This window comes from Apodemus sylvaticus, chromosome 8 (genome assembly GCF_947179515.1).
Source record: "Apodemus sylvaticus chromosome 8, mApoSyl1.1, whole genome shotgun sequence".
NCBI lineage: Eukaryota > Metazoa > Chordata > Mammalia > Rodentia > Muridae > Apodemus > Apodemus sylvaticus.
In genome coordinates this window covers 3,189,676-3,206,449 of record NC_067479.1, presented here as the reverse complement: position 1 = coordinate 3,206,449, position 16,774 = coordinate 3,189,676, and the positions used below count along the sequence as shown (strand labels likewise).

The 16,774-nt window shown below is 45.5% G+C and overlaps 1 protein-coding gene across 20 annotated transcripts in view; it reads right to left on the bottom strand.

Annotated features, from left to right (window-relative positions):
- The window catches only part of Dock9 (dedicator of cytokinesis 9), a 263,468-nt gene that overhangs the window by 101,208 nt on the left and 145,486 nt on the right, over window positions 1-16,774 (bottom strand). For all 20 annotated transcript variants that reach the window (XR_007979207.1, XM_052190600.1, XM_052190607.1 and 17 more), the window contains exons 8-12: window positions 13,614-13,788; window positions 12,350-12,417; window positions 3,331-3,405; window positions 1,519-1,659; window positions 79-276 (exon numbers count right to left, since the gene is read on the bottom strand). Coding sequence is in view for 19 of the 20 variants with exons in the window: in XM_052190600.1 (XP_052046560.1) it covers window positions 79-276; window positions 1,519-1,659; window positions 3,331-3,405; window positions 12,350-12,417; window positions 13,614-13,788 (657 nt within the window). In the remaining variant the exon portion in view is untranslated. The remainder of the gene's footprint in view (window positions 1-78; window positions 277-1,518; window positions 1,660-3,330; window positions 3,406-12,349; window positions 12,418-13,613; window positions 13,789-16,774) is intronic.

Here is a 16,774-nt window from a genome sequence, read left to right as displayed (position 1 = left end):
CACTGCTGCATGGCAAGGCCTCACGTGAGCAGGTTTAATATGTAACGAGAGGAGTTTGAGTGATAAGAATGCTCCCACCTGCTTCGGATACTGCATGGCCCCCTGAAGGGCGTCCTGGAAGGCAGGCGGGCTCTGGCCGCCGTTCATCAGAGCTGGGGATGCAGGCGCCAGCATCTGCCGCACGGAGAAGTGGTTCAGGTCCACGTGGAAGTCAGCAGAAATCTTCCGATTGTATTTTATGTCGAACAGGGACAGGGTGACAAAGAAAGGCTCGACCTGAAGAAACCATCAATAAACCAGCATGATCATAAAGTTAGTTTGGACAGATGCTGCTATGTAAGGAGAGCGTGAGCCCTGTTTATGACTGTCGCCTTGAAAAAGTGCTTGACATGAAAACTTTTATCCCTTGTCACACAGAATGAGGCTATAGAGCACTTTAAGAAACAAAACTTTCATCCCCCTTCAAGGGCTTTCTATTAAATGCATGTAAGTTCTACAGGTAAGACAGCGGATCTCCTTGGAGTATCTAAGATGAAATCCATATCCTGGAACATCTTAGATCTGCCACCTTATCCTCGTCCACAAGCACCGCCTACCCCACCCATACCCCAGTGTAAGCCCTGCACATCTCTGGGCAAGGTCGGTGCACCCTGGCGGCAGTGTAAGGAGAAACCTGTGGCACCTGAAATTCTTCAACACTTAAAAAGGAAAAACATTTATTCTTTAAAAATTATTTTGAAATTTGAGGACATTTTTATTAGAATTTAAATTTAAAAGCCCCTTGGCAATTTGCTGTAACTGTCAGCCGCTGCCCAGGGAAGAAGAAAGGAGGGAGAGGAGGGGAGAAAGCCATGCTTTTTAAGCCATCACGGAGGTCAGATACATGGTGGACAAGTAGCCATGGGGTGTGGAGTGGGGGCTTTTGAGAAGGCCAGAGTATCAGGGAAAGCACTCAGGTTCTGATATCATCTGAAAGAAATACAGAAAAAGTGGGGGAGGGTATGTGTCTGTGCATTTGTGTGTGAGTGTATGTGTGTGCATGTCTCTGTGTGCGCCTGTGTGTATGTGTGAGTGTGTATGCATGCCTCTGTGTGTATGTGTGCACCTGTGTGTGTGTATGCGTCTACATGTGTGCACACACAGGCACAAGTAAGCTCATTCGTGCATATCCAGTGGACCCCCATGGATGGTTAGTTTATATAGGACTGTGCTGGGAGGTGGGAATTCTGGGAAGGAGAAAGAATACAGTAATATGGAAGAGCTAATGACTACACCCATGTCTTCAGCATGGCTTAAGATGAGCCCGTCTCCAGCTCCCTTGGCCAGGGGACTGACCAGCCCATCTGGGATGCCTGCCCAGCCCAGAGTGTGGACCTGACCAGGACTTTACTGCACCTCTAACATTCTCTTCTCTAAAGGCATAGTGCTGGGGCCCCGGCAGGAGGAGACTCAGGTCCCTGCATGCTTTAGGATGACTTTTTCTTTTGTAAAGCCTGCCATATTGAAAAGGGAAGTTACATTTGTCGTGGGTCCTTCCTCGTTCTCTGCGACACAGCACTGCAGGTTAAAGGACAAATCATTGCACTTGACGAGGATCCTTTTCCCAAACTTTTCTTCAAAGGGCTTCACTTCTGGTTCGGTGGATGAGAAGTCAAGTTTCTTTAAAAAAGAGAACATGGAAATATAAACACATGGTGCTCCTGTTAAAAATCCCAGCATGAACGTTCCAGGTTCCTAAAGCCTGGAAAAGCTGTATATACACATCCACAATAGTGCTGCAACTTTGCTTAATATTGAGTAGACATACTTAACAGACACCTGCTATTAATCATGACAGTCACTTATATGAGGATATACCTGCTTGGTGGATAATTATGCAGGGATTAACATTATAAACAACCTAAACATACGTTGTATAATGACACATAGATTGCATTATTTAAGCACAAACCCACATGCATGTATACATACAGACATGCACGCTCAGGAATAAAAAGGAAATTCGGGGCTGGGCCTGGTGACACATATTTGTAAACCCAGAACTAGAGAGGCAGAAGCAGGCAGCTCTCTGTGAGTTTGAGATTAGCCTGGCTTACAGAGTGGGTTTGAGGCCACCCAGAGACACATAGTGAGATGCGGTTTTAAAAATAAAAGGAGGGGCTGGAGAGATGGCTCAGAGGTTAAGAGCACTGACTGCTCTTTCAGATGTCTGGAGTTCAAATCCCAGCAACTTCATGGTGGCTCACAACCGACTGTAATGAGATCTGACGCCCTCCTCTGGTGTGTCTAACGATAGCTAGTGTACTTATATTAAATAAATAAATAAATCTTTAAAATAAACAAACAAACTAAAAAAAGGAAATTTTGGATTGGGTAGACTGTGTGCCATACAAGCCGGAGGAGCCGAGTGGAGGGAGGGAAGCAGCTCCTGAAGCTGTCCTCTGACCTCTGACCTCTGACCACCACACGTAGCTGAGGTTTCACATCACACGCTTTGCCCAACACAGAGTAACAATCAACGGATAAACAAATCAGGATGGTCCCTGGAAACATATTCAGTAAAAGAAGACCAGAAGACAGGTTCTGCAGGATCCCACACACTGATGAGCTTGCTAAAATAGTTAATTCATAAAGACTAAAGGTGGACAGACGTCACTCGGGGCTTAAGGACGACCGGGCAGGGAAGACTGCTATTTAAAAGGAGTTTCAGTTTGAAAGGTTGAAGACATTCAACTGTTCTGGAAACAGATGGTACAACTATTGTAGAGAACATATTTAATACCACAGAATTGGTTTGTTTTTAATTTGAATTCTATTTTTCAAAGAGCTAAAATTGTGCATGTTACCACAGTAAACAGTGTGCAAACAGGAAGTCGATGAAGAAACGTAGAAAATGGTTATTATTAAAGCTAAATGGGAGAAACTGGTCTGTTAAAGTACCCAAATTGAGGGGGTAGGGACAGCGTTTAGGATGAAATACACCAGATCCTTGTCCCTTGGCATCTCTGCAGCATTCGCCGCCCTGGGCCCTGAAGGTCTTTGTCATACTGCGTTTGGACTTTGTGGGACCCAGGTGTGGGTTACACAGGCTCCCAGGCCTCTGTCAGGAACTGAAGCTAGCTGAGGGTGTCACTGCCTCTGGGTGTCTGCAGACATGGGCCATGCCCTAATGGTTATTTTCAGGGGTCCCTTACACAGACGATTACTGTGGACCAGTGATCCAGGCTGGTGCCTTTCTGGAGGCTGGCTAAACACGGCTCTCCGTACTCAACAGTACTGAATACTAAACATTCATGGCCTTTACATTTTAAATGTTGAATTAGCTCTTACCTGGGTATCTGGGTCCAAGTAGAAAAGCTTCACTCTGCTCTCGCTTTTCAGTTTGATCTCTGCCTCTCTGGTGCTCTGTGGACAAAAGAAATAAGGTTTCCAGCTAGCGGAATCCTTTGTTCTCTACCTCTACCTTTGTTCTATTGAGTGTGTCTGAAAGCTGCCTGTGGTGGCTTGTGGCTTGAATGAGAATGCCCCCCCACTATCCCCCACTCCCTACCCCACCCCCACCCGCCCCCCCCACCCGCCCCTGAGGGTCAGGTCACTGAAGGCTTCATCCCTAGTAGGTGGAACCGGGAAGGGAAGGATTGCTGAAGGAGCTTCAAATCCCACATTTGGAATTTGGAAAGGCCACACCAGTCCAAGATCGCTTTCTTCCTCTCTGCCTTGAGTGTGTAGAGTAAGATGTAAGTTCTCCGCTGTTGCTCTGACACCAGGCCTGCCTACCTGCTGCCATGCTCTCAACCACACCCCCATGGATTCTGACCCTCTGAAGCGGTAAGCAAGCCCCTAACAAACTCTTATATTTCTCGATCATGGTATCTCTTCACAACAGTAGGAAAGTAGAATAAAACTTCATCTATAAATGCAGACAACCTGTATATAAAATCAGATAACCCTGCCTGGTCTCTGGGAGGCAGGGGCACACCAACCACAGTGGCATAGGTAGATCCGGCTGTAAAGCTGTAGGAGAGATATGGCTGGCACTGATACCCCAGGAGGCTTTGCGTATGGCTGTGCCTGTGAGGTTTCCAACTGGAATTTCTCAGTAGATCATCACACTGAAATCTCTCAGTAGACGGCCATGGTCTCGAGTTCCAGGCTTGGAGGACATCAACGTGCAGATGAGGATAGAAGTCTTGGGATACGGTTGCTCAGAGAGAGTGGAGGTGAGTTGGGAGGCAGAGGAGAAGCCACAGAAGAACACAGATGTAGGTGGCATGTCAGAAGTGGAGATGCAGGACTTGGAGGGTGTGTGTGTGTGTGTGTGTGTGTGTGTGTGTACGTGTGTGTGTGTGTGTGTGTGTGTACGTGTGTGTGTGTGTGTGTGTGTAAGAGCCTCTAGACATTCTCAAGATTCAAATCACCTTCAACCTCTTTACTGATCTTGCCTGTAGTGAGCTCTTCATTTTCACGGATAATACAAACTATAATGTGCTCTCATCATCTGATACTTTGCCCACAGACAGACATCACTTTTCTGCCCTAGACAATGGGACAGTGACAGCCACAGTGTCTTCTCTGTTGATGGCTGAGTGACATCTATTATTGTGTTTCTAATTGAAGCCAACGAGAAATTAAGAATCTTACTAATTTTTCAGTCACTAAGTTGTTATAATGGGTCCTTGGCTGTGGCTCAAACTCCAATGACTATATTTAACCTACTTGTAAATGAAATGACTTCCATAATAGGCTCTCTGAGCCAACTGGCCTCCCTATCTGGCCTTCTAATTTCTGAGGAAAATGTACAAGATGATGCCGCAGGCTCTAGCTGCAGCAATGCTTATCGTGGTGGCATTTATGAGTGACCTCTTGGAGGTCAGGGGGACTCTGCATCTCCTGTTCGTGCTTCCCATAGAATATGTCCCTGTGGTGGGGGCAGGCAGTCTCTCTTCATACAGAGTATGAGAGCGCTTCATTTCATTCCATCTTGTCTATCTTGTTTTTACACACACACACACACACACACACACACACACACACACACACACACAAAACCAGACCACATGCAAGTACTTAACTGAGCCCAAAGAGCTTGCTGTCAACTGGGGTAGGGGGTTCTAGGAGCCATGGTGACTGGGAGTGGCAAGCAGTACTGTCTGCTAAGCCTGAATTGAGTCCCTTGACAAAGGACTATGATCTGGGACCTTCAATGCTGGACACAATGGCTGGTGTCTTCCTAGAAGCTGCTTGCTTCCTAAGTTGACTGTGCCAGAAGACAGAAACCAGCAGAGATGGCAAAGCTACTCTGAGATCTTCAGAACTGGAGAGCAAATAAGATGCATATGTAGAAGAGAAAAATATATTTGTAGCCACATTAGGCACAAAGCCTCCTAAAATGGCGACCATCACACAAGATGTATGTCCTTTTAGGAAAGAAGACAGATTCTGAGAAGCAAAAGCCATGATCCACTTCATATAGCTGCTGGGCCATGAACTAGACAAAAAGCAACACCGGATTCGTAAGGTTCCTCCCATCCCGCCCAAGGCTTAGCATCACACGTCAAACAAAAGGAAAGCACAGTACGAAGTGGTGAATGATCCAAGTAAGGATATCAAGTAAGACAGGATCCAGGAAATGAGAACATGGCTTTTGGCGGGCAAGGCTTCATGTGGGAAATAATAAATACTTGGAATGCTAAGGGTTACAAAAGCTGATTTTAGTTGGCAATGGCCACATCTATGGCTAGATATTCTCCTTAGTGCTCATTTAAGCTTTCACCGTCTGAGGCTGTAGCTCATAACGAGCATGGCGGATGCCTCCTCTACTCCAATCCCCAGTACCACAAAATAATAACTGAGAAATCACACAGCCTTCAAAGGCTGGTACTTTTGTTATCCCTGCTCACCAAAGATAAGACGCTACGACAAGGCCCTAAGTGATTCTTCCAGTTTCAACACCAAATAGAAGCTCATATTTTAACGTGTGCCATCTCGTTTTTAAAAGTACAGATTCTTAACCATTCCACATGTCAAAAAAAAAGGGAAAATATATTTAATAAAATAAAGACTATAATAAAAATAAAGAAAAAACAAAAACTGAATAGATAAATTAAACATGAAGCAGAAACACAAAGAGCAAATAAACACATGAAATCACACACACAAAGAAAAAAGGAACAGTGAGTGGAAGAAAACAGATGTTGTAGACAGAAATAGTCTTTAAATAAAACTTTGGGAATAAGGCAGAGAAACAGGAATATAAATTGTTACGCTCTTTAAGGCCAAGAAACTAGCAATATCTAAAACATTGAAAACACAGTGATATTTGATCCAGAAATCTCAGTTTGGGAAAGTCCTCTTGAAATACGAGTTCACAGATTACATGTCACAATGCTTACCATACAATTTACAGAGGCTGAAAACTGAATATCACCTATATGTTCCTAAGAACGACACGGCTGAATAACACTATCCACCAATGAACTATGATATCCCTGACATGCGTGTGGTGCATCTGCAAAGAGACTGCCCGCTCTGCAGACACAGAGACACCCATGAGATATGTTTAAGTGGTAGAAAAACTGCCAGAGTAACCGGCAAATCAGGAACACACTTTTAGGAAGTAGCTAAAAGCCTTGCACTTGCACATACACATTCTCTCTGTGCTCTCTCTGTGAGGTGCAAGTTACCATTGGAGTTCTCAGGAAGAGGAGGATGATCATGAAAAGACCGACTTCTTTACCCAACATGGGCAGTTTTCCTGACAGGAAGCATAAAAGTAAAATCTTAATCAGTGTTTAGTAAAGATACTTATAATGTGCACTTTCACAGCCAGAGTGCCCACAAAAATACAGCTCTTAAAAAAATTATCCCAGGACTGTGCAATTGAGCATATTGCAGGGTGGCAAGATTTAGCCCTGCTCTGAAAATAGCCTGTGGTCGGTCAGTATGGAGTGCGGCTGTAGGAGCTGTCTTCAGACAGCCATGGCTGCGTCCTGGCTATGGCCTGCTTTCTATTCTAGGTTCTCTAGAGAGAGAAATGTGAGGGAAATGGACAAGAGCAGAGCAACCTTCCCTAGAAGCTGTCACTTGCACACAGGGCAAAGAGAAGTACTCAGAAACAAAACAAAACAAAAAAAAACCCACAAGCAAACAAACAAAAAAAAAACCCCCCAAAAAACCCTCCTATCCCACATAGTAAATGTTAAGCTCAGACACAGACATTTTCATGTTTCCAGAAAAGTCAATAGTATATCTCTAGTTTTCTGTAAGCCAACAAAATTATTTAAAGTGAAAAATCTATGGGCAATTTTACTTATTTCAAGGTGCATTACAGGAGAAATACTGTGTTAACTGTTGAGGCATTTAGACAAAATGAAATAAAATAGCAAAATCTCAAGGTCAAAATATATACTCTTTAAAAAATTGTTCTGTGTGTGGGTGGGTTGCCTGTGGAGTGGGGTGGTTTGTCTGTATGCGTGTCTACGAACCATGTTGTATACCTGGTACTGGAGTTCAGAAGACTGTTTCTGATCCCTGCAACTGGAGACACGATGGTTAAAAGCCACCATGTAGGTGCTAGGAATCTAATAAAGGTTCCCTGGAAGAGCAGTTGGTGCTTTTATCAACTGAGCCGTCTCTCCAGCCCCCAGATTATTTACTTTAAAAAAAAACTTTTTTTATTTATTTAAGTACACTGTAGCTGTCTTCAGACACACCAGAAGAGGGCATCAGATCCCATTACAGATGATTGTGAGTCACTATGTGGTTGCTGGGAATTGAACTCAGGACCTTTAGAAGAGCAGTCAGTGCTCTTAACCGCTGAGCCATCTCTCCAGCCCCCCAGATTATTTACTTCTTAAATTAAAAGGCTACCTCAATACATATTCACTACATCTATGACATCTGACTCAAAAGGACTAACATTTCACCTCAAAACACACAGCCAGGCTAGAACTTTCTGGAATTAGAAGGCTTAGCAATGCAATGACTGCCAAACTGCAGCCAATCCCTCGGTGTAATAATGGCATGGTTTTCTGGTTTGGGACTTAGGGAAGGAAGTGTTTGTTACAAACTTGGCTTTGAAACTCTTATAAAAATGTGTCCAGGAAACCACATGGGTCCCACAAGTCCTGCTGAGCATGGCCCCTTATTCAGCTTCAAAAAGACTATAAGGTGGCAGATACCACCTCTGTCCTGCACTTAACTATGGAAGGCTTACCTGGGAAGAAAAGTTGTTTGACTTAGAGATAAAATGATAAATCGGATGGAAGCCGTTGGAGTCACGTGAAACGCCTCTCTTTCAGAAGACAAGATGCCAAGTTGAGAGCTACTGTTTGCCCTACTAACCCCGGAGGAAAATGAATGGACAGAGTTGAGGGTTTTTTCCTATAACCTTTCCACGAGAAGGCAACACACACCCTCCAGCATTATCTAACATCAAGGCAATCGGAGAAAGGAGCTAGCTCCCTGAGTTCTAGAAGAAACCAATTCGCTGGTTCGCAGAGGCCTTTTAAATATAAATACGTATAGACTGATGCTATGTGTTTTGTTATATTTACCATAAAAACAGTTTGGTTCCCTGCAAGACAATAAGAGGAAAAGATAAAGTTTTAGGGTAAGTACAGTCTGTCCCTGATTCGAAACCGGTAAAGGTGTGCCCATTCTCCAGGAATAAGCAAAAGTTCCAAGAATACACCAACTACCCTGAAAATCCATGTTGGCTTCACTCACATGAGCCCAGTCCACAATATTCCAGAGTGAAACATCAGTTATTTTGCACTGAAACAACTTCCTGTCAGCCATTTCCTGTTTGGCCAAGTCTCAGTAGGTTGCAGTGGAAAACAAAAGCCATAGGGACAGGATGAGTTCAGCATCAGCAAGCTGTCCAGAGAGGACTCAGCCACTAAGTCACCCCCCCCCCCCACCTCTGCCTGGCCCACTGTCCCAGGCACCCTCCCTCTTCACACTGCCTGTGCCTCCCCTCGAACGCGTCCTCGCCCTCCGCTCTCTGACCTCTTTAGTCAGAGTACACCCTCTTTCCCCCCTGCATCCCTCCTCCCCCATTCTGCACACACTTCATCTGACTCTGTAACATGGGACTCACTCCTCCTGAGAACAGGATGTCCATTTGCTAGCCAGTTCCCATGCTCCCTCAACGAGTAAAACAAAATGAGCCGCATCCCTGGCACCATAGCAGGAGGCGATAAACAGCCAGCTGGCCACAAAGGGACCAGCCATAGGCAGGCCGCTCCAGTTAGAGCCTGCCCCTCACAGCACAACTGTGAGTAGACCAGCAGAAGGTGCCGGTGACTGACAGATCCACAGGTGCAATAATTCTCATGCAACACCTGTGAGAAAGACAACATTCCCCCTTTTCACTTTGGAAAATTACATTGGCCAGTTAGCAGAAAACAAAACTAAAACTCTTAGGCATCTTCATGGGAAAAGCTGGATTTCTTTGCTGGCTTTGCTTTGGCCAAGATAGACTTTTGCTATGAGCCAGGCTGACCCTGAACTTGCATTCTTCCTACTTTGCCTCCCCAGGGCTGTGTGCCACCATGCCTGGCTTGAAATATACAGACATTGGCCGGGTGGTGGTGGTGCACACCTTTAATCTCAGCACTTGGGAGGCAGATGCAGGCTGATTTCTGGGTTCAAGGCCAGCCTGGTCTACTGGTCTACAGAGTGAGTTCCAGGACAGCCAGGGCTACACAGAGAAACCCTGTCTCAAAAAAACAAAAAAACAAAAAAACAAAAAAAAAACAAACAAAAAAAAACACCCCAAAAAAACCAAACCAAAACAAACAAACAAACAAAAAAAAACAAAAAACAAAAAAAGGAAGAAAAGAAAAGAAAAATACAGATGTTATATAACCAACGTGGGGCTCAGACAACCTGAGCTGCTTCTTAGGCAACCACTCTGTTCACTAAGCAGATAAGAAGTTCTTTTCTGGTTTCTAGGTTGCATCAGTGTGCTGCTTCAATAAACTACGAGTCATGCAGTTCAAACCTGTTGCTATAAGAACCTCTGGGCATCCAGAAACAAAGAAACATGTATATATGGGTGCCAAACGAGCCTTAGACTTCCTAACAGGGTGGGGTGAGGGATGTAGCTCAGTGATAGAGTACTGGTCTACCATATGCAAGGCCCTGGGCTTCAGACACACACACATACACACACACACACACCACATGGAGAGACACATGTACAGACACAAACACAGACAACACACACACACACACATGGAGAGACACATGAACAGACACAAACACAGACAACACACACACATACACACACACACACACCACATGAAGAGACACATGCACAGACACAAACACAGACAACACACACACATACACACACACACACACACACACACACACACACACCACATGGAGAGACACATGTACAGACACAAACACAGACAACACACACACATACACACCACATGGAGAGACACATGCACAGACACAATCACAGACAACACACACACATACACACACACACACACATACCACATGGAGAGACACATGCACAGACACAAACACAGACAACACACACACACACACACACACACACACACACACACACACACACACACACGAGAAAAAGCATGAAAATAAACTTAGAAGCCAGAACCCAAAACTCCTCCAGGCTAGGCATAGGTTACAATGAGGGCTCTAAAGTTAGCTTTAATAGGCAGGTGCTAAAAAGATTCTATGGAAACAGCTAAGTCCAGAGGAAAAACAATACCTAAAGTTCCAGCCAAGAAGATTTATATTGAGAAAGGTCAATGCTGAATGCTAGTCTATTTGCAATCCTATACAGACACAGCATGTTTCTATTATAGTGCTTAACATGTGGGTGTGTACAGTCACCACTTTATTATTAAAAAACAAAACAGAAAGGTGAGGACACCAAGAGAATGAGGGACAGTGAAGACAAAGGCCTCACTAATTTAAAAGGACTGTGCACACAAGCATACACACACAGCCACACGCACACACACACTTCTCAAACCCACTTCTCGCACCCCCACACACACATGCACACAGGAGATCGGGCCAAGGATACTCATTGCAGCATTGTTCAGAGTAAGAAAAAATGGAAACAGCCCAAGAGCTAGAATGTTTATACAGGACAATAAAAATGGCTGACCAGATCTGCTCCCAAAACAAGACTAAATGTGATTGTATCGAACATCAGAGCAAAGTAAACAGAAAAGCAACTTTCAAACATCCAGAATTGGCACGCTGCGTCCTCACGGTGTTGAAAAAACGCGGAATTCTTGTAAGCACACGGAACACAGTGGAAGTCAAAAGCTTCATAGCAGACACTTGTGGCTGGGGCTCGAAGGAGAATGGGAGCAAAGGCCGTGTCTGAAGGACGCGCCTGCAGCCCAGCTGAGGAGGTAGCCACAGAGGCAGCCCTGGCTCTGGGGTCTCAAAGCTACAAAACACACAAAGAGCCTGGCTTTGTGGTGGTTGTCCTATAGTGTGTTTCAAATGATCCAGGCACACGCTTCGTAACTCAGCAGCTCCTCTTTAGTGGAAGTGACACAATTACGGCAACCACCCCCTCAGGAACGGTGGCTATTGGGTAGACAGAGTGCCCAAGTGTGCTGGCTCCTTTATGTCAGCTTGACATGAGCCAGGTCATCTGAGACGATGCCCTAGCCAGACTGGCCTGTGGGCTAGCCTAGGGTTCATTCTCTTGACTGAGGATGGATGAGGGAGGGTCCAGCTCACTATGGACAGAGCCATCCTGGGCTGCTGGTCCTGGTGCTATAATACAGCAGACCTGGGCAAGCCATGGGAAAGAAAAGCCGTAAGCAGCGTTACTCCACGGCATCTGCTCCAGGTCCTGGCTCTTTTGCTGCACCGAGTTCCCACCCTGATTTCTTCCCTCAGTGATAGAGTGTGACCTGAGAGTTATAAGCTCCCAAGTCCTCCCTGAGTCGCTTTTGGCGTGGTGTTTCTTACAGCAACAGTAACATTAACTAAGACACCAGTGAACATACTTCGTAAGAGAAGCCTGAACAGAGAGAATACTAGGAAGGCACTTGGTTATTCCTGCAGTATTTGTGCTGATACATTAAATACAATGCAGCATTTTTAAAAAAAAAAAAATAGCAACATGCTTTGTAGGGTATTTTCTGGAGAACAGACTGCAGTGTCTGTCACTCATATAAAATAACTCCCACCCCCACATTCACCCCAGAAAGCAGACAGCGGCAATCCCAGCAACAGGGCCTTCATTACAGGAGAGCCATGGGAAGAGAGGCACTCAGCCGTCCGGGGGAAGAGGGGGCGTAGGGCGGGAGGGGGGGATAGCGGGCGAGGACAGCCTCACCTTGGCAAGTTCAGGCAGGTAGCTGTCCAAGCCGGAACCGGAACCTTCCAGTTTGCTTTGTTCATCATCTAAATGGCAAAAGAGATCAACTGAGTTATAAGTAGTCGAAGCTTTCTTGTGCAATACAAGCAAAGGAATCCAAATGCAGTGGTTCTCAGGTCTGAGAGGACATTCTAAGCAGCTCAGGGCTTGGGAATGACACCGATGGCCACTGCCAGCTCGGAGAGTGGTGGCCCAAGACCTTGTGCAGCTAAAACCCCTCATTCTTGGCTCCCCTCACACCAGAACTGATGTCAGCTAAGCACGGCATCCCTCTCAGTCAGAAGCTTGGGTGGGACCAAGGAAACGGGAATGTGGCTCTTACCAAACTTTCTGTTCTCGGGTGATTTGGGAACAGCCAGGGCTGGGAACCTCTTATGGGCTTAAGTACAGTATGAACGTGCATCAAGAACATGAGTTGACTCCTTGCAATCTTGAGTAAGAGTCCTGCCCTTTTCACTTCCACATTCATTTGAACATTCCAAAGGGTGATAACAACAGTAACTTTCCTGCTTTAAAGACAGATTCCCCACCAGTGGCTGGAGATAGGTTTTTTGGTTTTTTTATTGTTACTTGGAAACCTTTAATTTTACTTAAAGATGGGTTGTCATGTAGCCCAGGCTAGCTTTGAATGTGCTATGTAGCCAAGGATGACCTTCTGCCTTCACAGGTGTGTGCCACCACACAGGGTCTCTGCAGTGCTGGGAACCTAAGGCTCTATTCATGACGGGCAAGCGCCCCACCAACCCGGCTATATTCCTAGTTGATATTTCCATTCTCAGGTAAAATTTGGGACTCAGAAAGCATAACTAGTTTGTCCCAGGTCACACAGCTGAAAAAGTGCCTCCCCCATCATGAGCATGGCTGTTCCCACTTAGTTCCCACATACATCCCACACAAACACCATCAGGTACTAATTCTTTTTTGTTTTTTGTTTTTCTGAGACAGGGACATTATGTCGATCCAGTTGATGTGAAACTCTCTGCACAGTTGATTGAGCTACCTCAAAACTTGTGCCTCTTGCCTCTGCTCCCCAAGTGCTAGGATTACAGGTGACACCCATGCCTGGCTCCAGGGTAGTGAAATCTAATGTGATGGAAACCTCTGCAGACAGACTGTGAAAGGCTCACGTCTTCAGTTCGGAAGGTTCTCATGGAGGGTTCTTCCTGGGGAAACCAAGAGTGGCCACCCGGTGTGCACACTGAGGGAAACCCCGCCTGCCTACCTTCATGAGAGTCACCATTTCGCTTTTCTTGCATTGCAGCTTCAAAGTTGAGCTGGAGGATCTTGTTGAGGACTGTGACCCACTCCTCCATCTCGGCCTCGCTGTCTGCGGCCAGAAGGTAACTGCTTTTGTCTTGCATCTTGAGCTCAAAAGCAAAGCGCCTGACTCTGTTGTTCTGAGGTGGAAACCGGGAAAGAGACATGCTGGGAAGCTGCTCAAGGTAATCTGCTCTACTTGTTAATGGTGATATCTTACTGGCTCTCCGACACTCCATCAAAACCACAAACTCCCTCCTAAAGAGCCCTCCTCACACGCCACCTCCTCTGCTTTTAACCTTAAGAGATTAATTACCTGTCTTTTAAAAATATGTATCTAGTTTATGTATTTCTCTGTGTGTAGTGTGGCTTGTTCAGAAGGACACAGGAGACCAGCAGATTCCCCAGAACTGGAGCTACAGTTGGTTGTGAGCCAGCCTGGGCATGCGGGGATGGAAACCTGGTTTGTCTGCAAAGGCAGCGCATGCATGCTGGGGCTGGAGCGACAGCTAAGAACATTTGCTGCTCTCTCTTTTCTTGATCTTTAGACTTATTTTTATTATTTTAAACTGTATTTCCGTGTGTATATATGCAGGTGCCTTTGGAAGCATCACACCCCCAGAGCTGGAGTTACAAACATGAGGAGTCACTTGATAAGGGTCCTGGGAAATGAGCCTGTGCTCTTAGCCTCTGAGTCACCTTTCAGGCCTCATTACCGGTCTCATGTATTTAGTTTATATATTATCTGTCCTCTGTGATGGATAGAGGATGTTCATTCTCTTTGCTTCATGTTACATCCATAATCTTTGACATTTAAAAAATAGTGGCATCTATGAAATTACACACATAAATGTTATATTCAATTCCTTTTTTAAAAATTCAAGTTGTATTCCACCATTGCCTCTCCCAAAGTTAAGTACCACCTCTCAGTCCATTCAGCTTACTTATCTGGAACCTTTTCATCACTTGTTAATCCTAAAACATATGTGGACTTTTGTGGCCGGTTTGTGTATACATTATGGGATGGAAGATGAACAAGTGTGACACTCACACCTGTCCATCTCTCTTTGCTCAGGGTTCCTCTACTTACTGCACTGTTTGCAGCATCCTGGCCTCCTGCTACTGTACGCCAGTGGAACAGCTACGGTTCAAACATCTCCAGACATGACAAGCATGTCCTGGAGACAAACATCCCAGACCCACTACACTAGACAGACTCATCTCTGAAGAACACAGTCCACAGTCTGAAGGGGGAGGTATCATAGCCTCCCACTGACTGCTGTGTGGGCAGAACACCCCAACACCCCCTGAAATTCCCCCCAGTTATACAAAATTTGAGGACTTACTTCTCAGTGTAGTGCCCAGGCACAAGGTGACCCTCCCAAAGGCCCGTCATTTCTGCAGCTGTTTTTAGAAGCCTGAAGCTAAGTGCTTCTCTGGGCATGGCTATAAAACTACACACAAACCATCCGCCACCAGCTCAGTAAGTGCCACCTTGGGTCCCCATGAAATGCAAAGGTAGGAATCAGAGAAAGAGTAACATGCTGGGAATGGACTCCTTCCCATGACAAAAAAAGCTAAAAAGTAAATATCCCAAAATATTTTTTTCCCAAAACCGCTTAAATCGCAACTTTTTGTTTCTGTTTTTGTTGGAGACAGGGACTCATGTAAGCGAGGCTAGCCTCAACTCAAACTCAAAATTCCCTGGGTAAGCCAGGAATGACTTTAAACTCTGGGACTTCTTGCCTCCACCTCCCAAGTGCTAGGATTTCAGGTATGGGAGAGTAGGCTCAGCTTCAGAACAGGCAAGGATACAAAGAAATTTCACTCTTTTGGACACATATGCAGTTTAGCAAAGAAATACTATGAGCTAAATACACAAAAAGAATCTGAAGGAAGAAACAATCGTTGAAGTCAGACCTCAGAGTCTGAAATATACCCAAGAGGCTAGAGGCTCGAGGAGGGCTGTCCAGCTTTCAAACATCTGTGCACTGCACCGCAGACTCAAAACAAGACACTCCTGTCAAACAAAACGAATTACTTCCTACTTCAAACTGAGGTTGGAAAAAAAAAATGCATCTAGCTTTGCTTTCAACTATGCCAGAAAATTCAGCTAAAAAAGTAACACCAAGGTTTCTCAACTTCACAGAAATAAAACTGAAGCTTGGAGATCCTACACCGATGACAGTCAAGTTAGTGAACCACTCTGATACTTCGTATTTACATTGTTTTACTTTGTTATTCACGCGGGCACCTTCGAGCAGAGGAGGGGCTGCTGACGAAGGAAGCCAAAGGCTGATTGACTATTGGCGGAAGATACTTTTTCAGGGAATGTGAAGTCATGCCACAGTATTTTGTTTTGTTTTGTTTTGGCTTGGTTCCGAGACAGGGTTTCTCTGTATAACCCTGGCTGTCCTGGAACTCACTCTGTAGACCAGGCTGGCCTCAAACTCAGAAATCTGCCTGCCTCTGCCTCCTAAGTGCTGGGATTAAAGGCAAGTGCCACCACAACCTGGCTCATGCCACAGTCTTGATCTAAGGCTCAGACACAGGTCCACCATTTATGGTCTGGATCCTGCTCTGTGGCTTATAGGTTTCCAATAGTTAGAGATGTTAAGATCTAACTGAAATCCTGTGTTTTGAAAAGCCGGCAGTGCTCATCTGGTTTCATCAGCTGGGGCTGGTGATTCTTCTACCTTAGGTGCCTGGCAGGCAGTCCTGTCCCAGTCCCCAGAGTCCCTCCTGCTGCACTTTCAGTCTCTCTGACTACTTACTTTCATTCTGGGCCCTGCACTCTTCTAACTAGAGGGCTAATCTTCACCTCTGACCTGGATGAAGCCTAATCGTTGGAGCACTGGACAAAACAGATGAAAACGCTACTCTCGAATAAGGGTAGAGTCAGTGTGGCTTTAAGCCCCAGCAGAGGAAAACTCAATGGACAACACCTGACTTCGGCATTGGTCTGGACCCCAGAACAGAGACCCAAACAGGGCCTCTGCCATCTTGCCAAAAGCTCATGAAGACCGGAAGCCTCTTGAACAGGAGGCAGGTGAAAGACAATGGGCAGACAGACAAACAGAGGAGGAACTCTCCCAGCCCCACATCTGTTACATCTAGTTTCTGCAT